This window comes from Heloderma suspectum, chromosome 1, assembly GCF_057233095.1.
Source record: "Heloderma suspectum isolate Gila_16-S chromosome 1, 16-S_ref, whole genome shotgun sequence".
In the NCBI taxonomy this organism is placed as follows: domain Eukaryota; kingdom Metazoa; phylum Chordata; class Lepidosauria; order Squamata; family Helodermatidae; genus Heloderma; species Heloderma suspectum.
The window spans coordinates 72,859,572-72,873,469 of NC_139458.1; the positions used below are offsets into that span (position 1 = coordinate 72,859,572).

Sequence of the window (13,898 nt, forward strand, 5' to 3'; positions counted from 1 at the left end):
AGGTTGTCACAGAGAAGAAGGCCAGGATCTCTTCTTGATCATCCCAGAGTGCAGGACACGGAATAATGGGCTCAAGTTACAGGAAGCCAGATTCCGACTGAACATCAGGAAAAACTTCCTGACTGTTAGAGCAATACGACAATGGAACCAATTCCCTAGGGAGGTGGTGGGCTCTCCCACACTGGAGGCGTTCAAGACGAGGCTGGACAGCCATCTGTCAGGGATGCTCTGACTTGGATTCCTGCATTGAGCAGGGGGGTGGACTCGATGGCCTTGTAGGCCCCTTTCAACCCTACTATTCTATTCTATGGTGAACAGGAACTTGAAAGTCTGCCATAAGCTAACCTTTCCAAATCTTTTCACTTGACTTTATGTCTCATTCACACATGATACTGCCCTCTCTTGCTACCATATACTGTGATTTCCATTAGTGTTGAAGTGCTGTCCACTCTCTGTTGGCCCTACGCATCCAGTTCAGTTCCATATGCTAGCACAGCTGTTGGTCCCACATGCTGTTGCCTCTGTGTTTTACTACCTGCTTTTGTTCCTAAATGTACTTATCCTCTCGAGGGTAGCAGAAGTAGTACTGTACATACATCTTTAACTTAAGGTCAGACATGTTCAGTGCTGTTCTGCCTTTGTGACTAGTACTTGGACCCAAAAAGCACCCTTTGAAAGCTTAAGGTAACATCATGTATGCATGGAGGACTTGGCAATTTCCCCTTCTGGCTGCTACCCCTTTTATTGTGTTAAATGTGAATCTGGAAAGTCCCCAAAACTTCAGGCTACGCTTTTCAGAGGGGGGTGATGTACTGTGGTGAGAACGATGGCTGAAAAGCCTCAAGTCACTGCTTGTGTGAAATACTGCATTCAGCCCTTTAGATCCCAGCAGAAAGGAGAAGTTGCTTAACTCTGGTTCTTCGAGAGATAATTTGTGCATTTACACATACGGGCTCTGCTTCCTGGCTAAATTTGGCTCTAGAAAATTCCTGATGAAGGTTCTGCACAGGCCCCGTATGTGTGATGCACAGAGACCACAAAGAACAACAGCCTTGTACTTCGGTGCTGATTCTTTTGTCCCATATGCCTGGTGAGTCAATATCAGTGTTTTAACCTAGCCTAATTAACCTGTTCCAGGTAACTTTTTTAAAATAATTTTTAAATTTCTCATAACTGCCTCTATTAGATGATTCAGAGGAAGTCACTAACCAGTAATGACTATCCTCTCAAAAAGTGTTTTGTTTGCATATGTAAGCTGGGACACAAATGGTCATGCATGTATGTTTGTGGACCCCCTATCCACAACAGCCCCTCATGTGCCCTGAAAAGCTTTTCCTGAAGTTTGGGAGACTCTTTGGAGTACGGTTAAAAATGATGCAGAGGGCTGCAATTAGAAACAAAAATGTGCAGTCCCTTCCCCTGCCAGCAGAAGCAGTTTCTGCTCATGCGTGGAGCTGTTTGGATCCTGGACATCAGGAATGTGCATGCAAATGATGGGCCTTTGGCAACAAAATGCCTTTTAACCCCAATGCCTGCAACTGGGGAATGATTTGTAGCCCTGTTATGCTCTTTCATTTTCGGGACCAAAAAAAAGTTGTTTGAGAGAGCCTTAAAGAAGCAAGGCTCTTTGCTCAATGCAGTCACTTGTGACAGATCTACACAAAAACACCATCCCTAACAAGAAACTTACTGGTACTTTAAAAAGAGTTGTTCCACTATTGATTATATTTTGGGCTGTGTCTTGGGTTATGAAGACACATATGCTCATGAAAGTTACCCTCAAATACAAACTCCAATAGAATAGTAAGAAAATATTTCTCTTCGTAAAAATGCAGTCTCCAAAGCTGGTTCTTTAACTTTGCCCTTTGCATCTTTCCTAAGGTAAGTGCAGGCATTCAGAGTTCCCCTGCTTTAGAATGCACAAATATAACTCCCATCCCAAGAGAGTGCTCACACTCTCTTCTTTTCAAATTTTCCTTGAATGTGGTCTCTTCTTTTTGATCAATACAATTTAGATATTGATAGACTCTATGGGCAGACCTAAACTATAAAGTTAAATGAATTTATACCATTTTATGTCATGGCTTCCTTGAAAAAATATGGGAATTGTAATTTGGTGAGTGTGTGTGAATTCTTCGTTTGTAGAGTAGGTAAGTGAATATTATTATGTAAATTCTCAAAGGGTTATGTAAATTCTCAAAGGGTAGTAAGCTGTTTCAGATGTTAAACAACTAAGAGAACAGAACAGCATATTCAGGAAGCTGATAAGAAAAGACAGGAAGATGTTGAGTGATGTCTTTGTTTTTAAATTTTCATTTTGTGAATTAGTGTAAAGCAAGGGTAGGCAACACATGGCCCCCGCTGCCCCCCAATGTGGCCCCTCTGACCTCTGAATTATATATATATATATATATATATATATATATATATATATGGAGGTAATGGTGTCAGTAGCACTACAGAGCGTTAAGAAGGTCAAGCTTGTTTGTAAGCTAAATATGACCCTTTTAGTGCTCCATAGCTGCTTGTTGTTGTTGTTCAGTCGTGTCCGACTCTTCATGACCCCATGGACCATAGCACGCCAGGCCTTCCTGTCCTGTGCTCTCTCCCAGAGTGTGCTCAAGTCCATATTCATTGTATCGGTGATGCTATCTAGCCATCTCATCCTCTGCCATCCCCTTCTCCTTTTGCTTTCAGTCTTTCCCAGCATCAGGGTCTTTTCCAGGGAGTTTTCTCTTCGCATTAGGTGGCCAAAATATTTGAGCTTCAGCTTCAGTATCTGTCCTTCCAATGAGCACTCAGGGTTGATTTTCTTTAGGATGGACTGATTTGACCTCCTTGCAGTCCAGGGGAATCGTAAGAGTCTTCTCCAGCACCACCGTTCGAAAGCATCAATTCTTCGGCGCTCAGCCTTCCTTATAGTGCAGCTCTCACAGCCATACGTTGCTACTGGGAAAACCATAGCTTTGATTATACGAACCTTTGTCGGCAAGGTGATGTCTCTGCTTCTTACTATGCTGTCTAGGTTTGCCATAGCTTTCCTCCCAAGGAGCAAGCATCTTTTAATTTCATGGTTACAGTCACCGTCTGTGGTGATCTTGGAGCCCAAGAAAATAAAATCTGTCACTGCTTCCATTTCTTCCCCTTCTATATGCCAGGAAGTGATGGGGCCAGATGCCATGATCTTAGTTTTTTTAATGTTGAGTTTCAAGCCAGCTTTTGCACTCTCCACTTTCACCCTCAACAAGAGGCTCTTTAGATCCTCTTTGCTTTCTGCCATTAGGGTGGTATCGTCTGCGTATCTGAGGTTATTGATAATTCTCCCGGCAATCTTAATTCTGACCTGTGATTCATCCACCCTGGCGTTTCTCATGATGCACTCTGCATATAAGTTAAATAAGCAGGGCGACAATATGCAGCCTTGTCGTACTCCTTTCCCAATTTTGAACCAATCGGTTGTTCCATGTCCAGTTCTTACTTCCTGACCCTCGTACAGGTTTCTCAGGAGACAGGTAAGGTGGTCTGGTACTCCCATCTCTTTCAGAATTTGCCACAGTTTGTTGTGATCCACACAATCAAAGGCTTTAGCATAGTCAATGAAGCAGAAATAGACTTTTTTTTGAATTCTCTTGCTTTCTCCATGATGCAGCGAATGTTGGCGATTTGATCTCTAGTTCTTCTGCCTCTTCTAAACCCCGCTTATACTTCCGGTAGTTCTCGGTTCACATACTGCTGAAACCTAGCTTGTAGGATTTTGAGCATCACCTTGCTGGCATGTGAAATGAGCGCAATTGTATGGTAGTTTAAACACTCTTTGGTGTTGCCCTTCTTTGGAATTGGATGTAAACTGACCTTTTCCAGTCTTGTGGCCATTGTTGAGTGTTCCAAATGTGTTGGCATATTGAGTGCAGCACTTTAACAGTATCATCTTTTAGGATTTTAAATAGCTCAGCTGGAAGACTGTCATCTCCGCTAGCTTTGTTGTTAGTAATGCTTCCTAAGGCCTGCTTGATTTCACTCTCTAGGATGTCCGGCTCAAGTTCAGTGACCACACTATCATGGCTATCAGGGACATTCAGATCTTTCCTGTATAGTTCTTCTGTGTATTCTTTCCACCTCTTCTTAATCTCCCTTGCTTCTGTTAGGTCCCTGCCTTCTTTGTCCTTTATCATGCCCGTCTTTGCACAAAACGTTCCCTTGAGATCTCCGATTTTCTTGAAAAAATCTCTAGTCTTTCCCATTCTATTGTTTTCTTCGATTTCTTTGCATTGTTCATTTAAGAAGGCCTTCTTGTCTCTCTTTGCTGTTCTCTGGAACTCTGCATTCAGTTGGGTATATCTTCCCCTTTCTCCCTTGCTTTTCGCTTTCCTTCTTTCCTCAGCTACTTGTAAAGCCTCCTCAGACCACTTGGCTTTCTTGCATTTCTTTTTCTTTGGGATGGATTTCGTTGCTGCCTCCTGAACAATGTTACGGACCTCCGTCCATAGTTCCTCAGGCACTCTGTCTATCAGGTGTAATCCCTGAAATCTATTCCTCACCTCCACTGTATATTCATCAGGGATATGATTTAGGTCATACCTGAATGGTTTAGTGGTTTTCCTTACGTTCTTCAATGTAAGCCGAAATTTTGCAATAAGAAGCTCATGATCTGAGCCACAGTCAGCTCCAGGTCTTGTTTTTACTGACTGTATTGAGCTTCTCCATCTTTGGCTGCAAAGGACATAATCAATCTGATTTCGATATTGACCATCTGGTGACGTCCATGTGTAGAGTCGCCTCTTGTGCTGTTCGAAAAAAGTGTTTGCTATGATCAGCGTGTTCTCTTGGCAAAACTGTATTCGCCTTTGTCCTGCTTCATTTTGTACACCAAGGCCATGCTTGCCTGTTATCCTGGTGATTTCTTGACTTCCTACTTTAGCATTCCAATCCCCTATGATGAAGAGGACATCTTTTTTTGGAGTTAGTTCTAGAAGGTGTTGTAGGTCTTCATAGAACCGATCAACCTCAGCTTCTTCGGCATCAGTGGTTGGGGCATAAACTTGAATTACTGTGATGTTGAATGGTTTGCCTTGGATTCGTACTGAGTTCATTCTATCGTTTTTGAGATTGTACCCCAGTACTGCTTTTCCCACCCGTTTGTTGACTAAGAGTGCTACTCCATTTCTTCTAAAGGATTCTTGCCCACAGTAGTAGATATGATAGTCACCTGAATTAAATTCAGCCATGCTTGTCCATTTTGGTTCGCTGATTCCCAAGATGTCGATGTTCAATCTTGCCATCTCATGTTTGACCACCTCCAGCTTACCTTGATTCATTGATCTGACATTCCAGGTTCCTAAACAATATTGTTCTTTACAGCATCGGATTTTCTTTTCACCACCAGACACATCCACAGCTGAGTGTCCTTTCGGCTTTGGCCCAGCCGCTTCACTCTTTCTGGCACTACTTGGAAATTTCCTCTGCTCTTCCCCAGCAGTATATTGGACACCTTCCGACCTGAGGGGCTCATCTTCCGGTGTCATCTCTTTTAGTCTTGTGATACGTTCCATGGGGTTTTCTTGGCAAGAATATTGGAGTGGGTTGCCATTTCCTTCTCCAGTGGACCACATTTTGTCAGAACTCTCCGCCATGACCTGTCCATCTTGGGTGGCCCTGCACGGCATAGCTTATGGCTTCACTGAGTTACGCAAGCCCCTTTGCCACAACAAGGCAGTGATCCATGAAGGGGTCCATAGCTGCTAGGCAGTGTGAAAAGGTTCAGATTTAGTTTGCAGGTAAGCTAAATTTGACCCTTTTTGTGCTCTATAGCAGCTATGGATGTGATTTTTCGAATTAAAATAAATCATTTTTGGGTCAACCCACATAATATGGCCAGGAGTGGGTGGGGCGGTCCAGGGGGTGAACACGATATTAGTAGTAGGCATCCTGAGTGGTGTTGGTATGACTCGTTTTCCAGCTATTGTGCTATAAAGTACTTGGATCCTTCTGGATTTTAAAGATATTTAAAGATATACATCAGTAATGCACCATTTTCTTGAAAGGTGTAAAGAGCTTAACATGATATTCTGCTAAATATCCCTAGTATTAATACCCTTTTTAATACTGAAATTGTTACTTAAATCCCAAATGGATAAACATTTGTGGTAATTGGGAGGTGGACAGCTTATATTTGTATTTAGCTGAACTTGTTTCAGGCAAGTAACAAATTGTAACGAATTGTGACAAATTGGAACAAATTGGAACAAATTGGAACAAATTGTGACAAATTGGAACAAATTGTGACAAATTGTAACAAATTGTAACAAATTGTTATTGTTACAAATAAGGCAGTAACAAATTGTTTCATATTGATAATGGTATTTATAAAGTGTTAGCCATGGCACTAATAATGCACAGACATTTTAAACAATTACTTGAGGGAGCAATCCTATGTCTAGGGGTATAGGGTTTTTCAGTTTCCTGGCTCTGACCTCGTAGACAGGGCTCTGAGCTCAAAACCAGGAAACCGCATTCCCTCCCCCTCCCGCTTGTAGCTACTTCTCCACATAAAACGGAGTGTGAAGATGGGGACATGGGGGCATCCCGGGGGCGGCGGGGAGACTGGGGCGGCATTCCTACAATGGAAAATTGCCCAACTAGCTAAAATGCAGAGAGGCAGGCGTAAGGCATAGGATACTCTCTGCATAGGATACTCATAAGCCTTCAAGTACTCAGGATGCAAGTGATACTTACTAAAATAGTCCCGATGTTATTGGACTGCAGTTCCCATCATTCCTTTCAATTGGCCATGCTGGATGGGGCTAATGAGAATTGGAATCCAACAACATCTGATGGGCCACAGGTTCCAACTGTGGCTGTGTGTCCTCATTCACATGGACATGCAACTTGCATGTATACATGTGTAATGACCAGAACGGATCTAAGGGGGCCTTTAACCAGAGGTGTGGTGCACACTTGCAGATTTATGCACTATGCTCTTATGAATAGGGAATAGCTACTTCTAAATTGGAGAAATTCACTTAAACACTCATTAAAGTCCAAAAGCATATATATATATATATATATATATATATATATATATATATATTACAGATTTTTGTTCTCAAAACACACACATGCACTTTTGTTACAGAAGAGAAAAATGGCTTGGTTCGTATCCTTACCCCCTAGCAAATGGGCCGGTATATTAGTTCTCACAGGCCTGAGAGATATTAGAGCTTCATATGCTTGCACAAACAGATGTCCAGAATTGCAATTCATTCACTAGGATTACTACAGGGCAAATAAAGTTATTCCCAGATATAAAGTATCTCTCTAGTTGCTATGGTGATTCATAAGAGAAAAGGAGAGGGAAAGTGTTTTTCTTTTTTTTCTTTGTTAGAATCTTTACACCAGTATATCTAAATCTAGTTTTAAATTGTGCGAAAAATCAAAGTAAAGCCGGGGGGGGGGGGGTCTACAGAGCTGAACTTACTGGTTACCCTCAAGTTCATAAGGTAGTAAACAAATGACACGTTCTCATTCTGTTCAAACACAGTAACAGTCATTCATATCTGCGGAATCAGAGGTAGAAAATTATATTCCTCTTTGTGGTAGAAATTGCGCAATGGTGTTTCTCATTTAACTAATAAAGTATAACTAACTATAACCTCCAAATGCTTGAATGCGAAAACACCCTTAGGCAATCTATAGGAGTTCCTGTTTTGGTTTGCAAACAGGAAATGCAGTTGGAAAAGCCTTAGTACAAGGCAAGTATTACATTGCATTCTTGGCTAGTTTTATAGTAGCAGGCAGCTTAGGTTGAAGTATTTGTTTTTCTTTTCATTCTGATTTATTGGTTATGTCCAAGTGAAAGAGATTCCTTTTTCAAGTGTATGTATATTTTAAAGAAGAAAAGAAGAAAATTTGCTCAAACTGGAAAATCTGTATTTTTGACATTGAGACTGAATTATGAGGCTTACCCCATTGTAGAAGAACTAAGTCTACCTCAGTTGTAGTTTGAGATTCTTTTTTTATATATTACTTTCCTACCATTTCTGCTTCCTCTGCTCTGTAATTGTCCCTGGTCTATGTCAAAATAACTAGTAAGCTACTGACTATTAAAAGTCTTGCTAGTCTAAACAGTCAGGTGCCTCCTTTTTGATCTTATTTTCTCCTCCCCCATTTTTTCTGCCTCTTCTTTACCAAAGGTAGCTGCTTTGATCTAATGGTCCTACCTAGCCGATCATCAATATGATATCCTGAAGACTAGCTACGTTGCCCTTCCTTGCATCATATTCCTGAGTAAACAGTAAACCATATCAGCTGTCATTTTTACTTGGCAATTTGGTCTGTGAATGTTTTATAGGTCAATATTTGTAGGAGTAATCATTATTGTCCTTGGATTCAAATTGCTTTCTTCAAATATATGTCAGTGAACTTCTGTAGTGAAGGCAGCTAAAATATGTTTCCCAAATGTATTTAGGAGAAGTTTGTTTAACTTGAACTCTTCGTAAGAAATTCCAGAATAGCAGCCATGATAGTTTGTAGCACAAAAAAGATAAATTATTAAGGGAGCAATCCTATGGCTGCTACTCAGCAGCTAGACGGCCATAGGATATCTGGTTTTCCGAGAACTGACCTCGGAGCCCATGCTCCAAGGTCGGTTCCTGAAGAACCAGCCTTTCCATCCAAAAGCCCCATGTTCCACATTCGTAAGAGGAGCATGGAGCAGCTGAAATGGGGTGTTGCGGGGAGGGTGGAAATGCTGGTACTACACATCCAATGTGTCGTCCGGCAGCCTCCTCCCCCACTCCACTGTTCCGTGGCTAGACAGCCAAAAGCGGCTGTCTAGTCAAACATGCAGGGCAGGAGAAGTGCAGAGGGAATGATCCCCTCCGTGCTTCTCCTGCCCTGCATTGGATAGGCGGTCACCTCCAAGTTCGGAGGCAGCCGCCTATCTGCTTAGGATTGCTCCCTAAGGGACTTCTGTAACTACGCTGCAATCTTATGCCCATTTACCTGGGAGTAAGTCCCATGAACTCAGTGGGACTTTCAGTTGAGTAGACATGCATAGAATTGGCTTATTTATTGAGATATGAGTTCTCATGGACTTGAGAAGTTAGTTGATACATATACTCATGCTGTATAGTGGAGGATAACATCATATTAAGAACTGGGAACAAAAGATAATTAGAACACATTAAACACATTTTGATAGCTATGGTACTAAGCATGGTTATCATAAATAACCTAGGCATTATTGGGAACATCAAAGCATGACTACTAAGTAATTCCTGTAACACTAAATATGAATGCAGTATGTTAACTGAGAAATTACTACTTGTAGTGAGAGACTGAGCTACCCGTAATCTTTAATCATCTTTAAACAGTGTTAAAAATCTGCTAATGAAGTAAGCTTTATAACAAGGCCTTAATTTTAGATTCTGATTCATATCCTACTTCTGGTTGGATCAGAAATTAGAATATTCCAACATTTCATGTATGCAAATACATCCATGTAGAGTCTTAATGAAGTGAGTGTGATGATGGGGCAAGGACATTCATTTGAGGAACAGTATTATTATTATTATTATTATTATTATTAAAATTTATATTCTGTCTTTCTATGAAATATATCGGGGTGGCTTACAACATACACAATCATAATGTAAAAATCCCAAATCAGTAAAATCAGCAGAAGCAATTTAGAAAAGTAAAATTTAGCAACAGCATAAAAACATATTAAAGTAACTCGTCGAAAGCTCACTGGAATAAAACTATCTTTGCTGCTTGTCTGAAAGCAACAATGGGGCTAGGTGGACTACTCTCTTGTGATTGTACCATATTTGAGCGCCACAACTGAAAAAGCCCTGTCTCAGGTACACATCTGCATTTCTGATGATCTGCATTTCCGATGATCTGCATTTCCAAAAGCAAGAGAGCAAAGCTGTCAGGCAGATGCACATGAATGATAATTGAGGTATTCTAGTTTTAGGCCATTAAAGCTTTAAAGGTCAAGACCAGCACTTTGCCAATTTGTTTCTGAGTTCAATTCAATCAGTGAAACTGCTACAAGATTGGTATGTTATGACCTGATTGATTGGCTCCTGTCAGGACTCTAGCAGCTTCATTTTTTGGTGGCTGCATTGTTCAGTCAATGTAATACCGAAAGTATAAATATGAGATGTTTTGATAGGCCTATTGAAAAATGAACTCTGTGTTTGTTTATATTTTGCTGATATGTTCTTGATTGAATTGTTAATGATAGTCTTGTAATGTTGCTGTTACATTGTATTATGTATTATCAATGTACTTATTTTGACATGATTGTGAGCTATCTGGACATGTTTTACCATGAAAAGGTGACATATACATAAGCAATTATTATGAACCTTCTAGACTGTCTTCAAGGGCAACCTTCATGTAGTGTACATTATGTTACTTTAATCTGGAGGTGACTAGAGCATGAATGACTGAGGCTTGATCTGGCCTCAGTACCCAAAAATAAACTTTATACTAGAGAAGTACTCTATGTGTCTGGTAGTATGAGGTGTAACAGGAATTTGCATTGTGAAAATGTTTAACAAGATATTTCTCAGAACCCTGAGTGTATGAAAAGGTTTGGATAACCTTTCTTTTCACACTCACGTCCTCACATTAATGTTTATTTGTTCCTTTGGTAGAGTTGCCATTATAAGGTTTGCTTTTTTTGTACACCCCTTGAATATGTATGCATGAGCTGCTATGGTAAACATTTGTGGAGCTGAAGATTAATATTTGAAGTCTCTGCTTTCAGTATCAAATAGAACTGAGGAACTCAAAAGTTGTTGCTGAGGAGGAAATCAATTTTGTCAAGAATTGTGAGAGGGCTTATGCAAAGCATTTGAAATATTAGGAACGCCAGAAGGTGGCTGGTTGAAAGGGGGATTCAGCAATGCACAAAACAATACAATAAGACTAGTGGCCCAAGAATATTCCTGTCATTCATATGGGTCTCTCTCCCACACATTGTTTCCTAGGTCCAACTTCTGCCTCATTAAGTCTCTGGGCAGATTCACACGTTATGCTAAGCCACCTTGGAGGATAAGCCACCGTGGGCTGGTTGTTTGCTCACCAACCCATTTTACTCCCAGCAGACAATCGGGTGTGGAACAGTTTGGCGTGGCTTCTTTCGCCTTCAGTCTTCCAGCCTGCTCCCTGCACATATCCCAGTGTCCTTTGTGTGGCATTTTGTCTTGTCCCTATGGCAGGAAACTTTCCTGGCCCTCTCCCTACTCCAGTCGCTACCCCTTTTCGGATCTGTTACTACATTTGCCACCAGTGCCTTGGAAGTGTGCAAGAGTGCAGAAGCACCTGTCTGCTTCCTTTGACAGCTGTAACATACAAGGAAATTCACAAGGTGAGACTACACATAGGAGACAGGCGGTTCTGTGCTCTTGCATGCTTGTGAAAAACTGGTGGGGGGCCACATCCCATTTGCATACTCCCAAAGCACTGAAAAAATAATGTTTTAAAAAATGGCAACTGAGTTACTGACACTAACAAGGCTCACCATGGCTTACAAACCCAGTCTCTGTCTTACGGTTTTCTTAGGCTCCCCGCTCCTCTGCTGCTGTTCTCTATCCTCTGTGACATCAGAGCAGCCAGTCGCTGGCACAGTTTTCATATAATTCCCACCACCAAATCAGTTAGCATGTTGCAATATGAATCGATCCATTCTTGTATACATATAGGCTTTGATCCTAAGGTGCTCTTCCACTTATGGGTGGGGTGCATACCAACTCTCCCCTCCACTTGCAGACCACCACACCATATTCCACACCATTTCAAAAGCCCAAGGGGAGTAGGGAGGAATAAAGTACTGTTGCACGAAAGCACCTCTGCTTGTGTGACATTGGCTTCCATCCAGCGGAGATACAAAATGGAAACATTACAATTTTTCCTTTTTTAAAAAAGTTCTTAAATACAGTAGGTAACCCAATCCAAAATTGTTGGGTTGACTTAATTTCTTTTCTTTTTCCTTTTGTTTGCTGTTGTAAGCATTCAAAATTCCCAGTAAAGAGAAATGGATCTTAAGTTACTACTAAATCTATGGAAAATATTTAACAATTTTCATTAGTTTCCCCTTCTGTTGAAATCCTGTGTTAAAAGCTTTTACCTTCCTTTGTTTTGTCCCAGCTGCTGGAATTGGTATATCGCTCCATGAAGAATGTGTTTTGCTCTGGGGAAGGAGGTAACACTTGGCATGATCCTAGCTGCTGCAGTTGTCTTTCTGATTAGGTCTCCAAAAAGGATTTTTACTCCCCTGAAAGGCAGCAGTATTGGTCAATTGCGGGGAGTCTTGGATTAGTAGATTTGAACTTTTTCATTCTTTCTGGGATCAGGAAAGCAATATTTTCCTATTTTTCTAATGAAATGTTTTCTTTGATGGGTACTTACAATTTGTGGGAGCCAGGGAAGAATTTCTGGTTAAGGGTGGCATTGGGTGAGGGAATGGGGCTGAGCTGAACTTAGTCTCTCCTTGTTTGACTATTCACGTAGAAGTGGAAATCTTCACTTAAACTGCTGTTTTAGTGATTGAGGTGTACCGTTGGCATGATCGAAAGTGGCTCATATTATATTTGTCAAAGTTTTACTTTAAAGCAGGGGTGGGCAACTTGTGCCCCTCCAGATGTTTTGGCCTACAACTTTCATCAGCGCTAGTCAGCATAGCCAATGGTGAGGGATGATGGGTGGGAGGACGACAAGTTGTCTGCCCCTGCTTTAAAGCAATTAACACAATACCTGTAGGGACTATTTTATTATGGCTTTTACATATATAATAGTTCCTGTCATGGATTGTTCTGTTGTTGGAATTTTAATATGTAGTTTTTTGTTCTTTGTTTTGAGATCTGAGAATTGAGTTTATTATAATATGACACTTCTTACCACTTACCTCTAATGAACTTGTACTACTTGAAATTGGTCAGGATTCTGCCATTGTAAATAATTCATTATTTGTTACAGAAGAAATCCCATTGTTTATGAATAGTCAGATATCGGAGAATAAGTGTTAATCATGGCTGAATTGTCACCAGAAGAAATTCAACTGAGAGCCCATCAGGTTACAGATGAGGTAAATATATCCTCAAATAGAATATTGTGTTCCCTCTATGCTTGTGTAGTCAAAGGAAAGCTGTTTAGGATACATGAAGCCTACTCATAGTGAATTAGTGTCCAAAAATAGTGCCCCAATTAGCTTTTATATTACTGGAAAAAAGCTCTGTCTTAAATGGTCAAGCTTTTAATTTGTTGTTTTGTTGTTTATTCGGTCAGTCGCTTCTGACTCTTCGTGACTTCATGGACCAGCCCACACCAGAGCTTTCTGTCAGCCATCGCCGCCCCCAGCTCCCCCAAGGTCGAGCCCGTCACCTCCAGAATATCATCCATCCACCTTGCCCTTGGTCGGCCCCTCTTCCTTTTGCTTTCCACTTTCCTTAGCATCAGCATCTTCTCCAGGGTATCCTGTCTTCTCATGATGTGGCCAAAGTACTTCAGTTTTGCCTTGAATATCATTCCCTCAAGTGAACAGTCTGGCTTTATTTCCTGGAGTATGGACTGGTTTGATCTTCTTGCAGTCCAAGGCACTCTCAGAATTTTCCTCCAGCACCACAGTTCAAAAGCATCTATCTTCCTTCGCTCAGCCTTCCTTATGGTCCAGCTCTCGCAGCCATAGGTTACTACGGGGAATACCATTGCTTGAACTATGTGGACCTTTGTTGTCAGTGTGATGTCTCTGCAGTAATCTTTGCGCCTAGAAAGACAAAGTCTGTCACTGCCTCCCCGTTTTCTCCCTCTATTTGCCAGTGATCAATCAAGCTGGTTGCCATAATCTTGGTTTTTTTGAGGTTTCACTGCAACCCAGCTTTTGCACTTTC

At 41.1% G+C, this 13,898-nt stretch overlaps 1 protein-coding gene across 5 annotated transcripts in view; it reads left to right on the forward strand.

Moving 5' to 3' along the window:
- The window catches only part of SNAP23 (synaptosome associated protein 23), a 32,357-nt gene that overhangs the window by 8,428 nt on the left and 10,031 nt on the right, over positions 1–13,898 (forward strand). For 2 of the 5 annotated variants that reach the window (XM_084846721.1, XM_084846712.1), the window contains exon 2: positions 12,988–13,096. In XM_084846721.1, coding sequence (XP_084702847.1) covers positions 13,040–13,096 — 57 coding nt within the window. In that variant the 5' untranslated portion in view covers positions 12,988–13,039. Of the gene's footprint in view, positions 1–12,159; positions 12,215–12,987; positions 13,097–13,898 lie in introns of all 5 variants that reach the window. The other 3 variants (XM_084846732.1, XM_084846751.1, XM_084846741.1) reach the window with 2 other exon arrangements.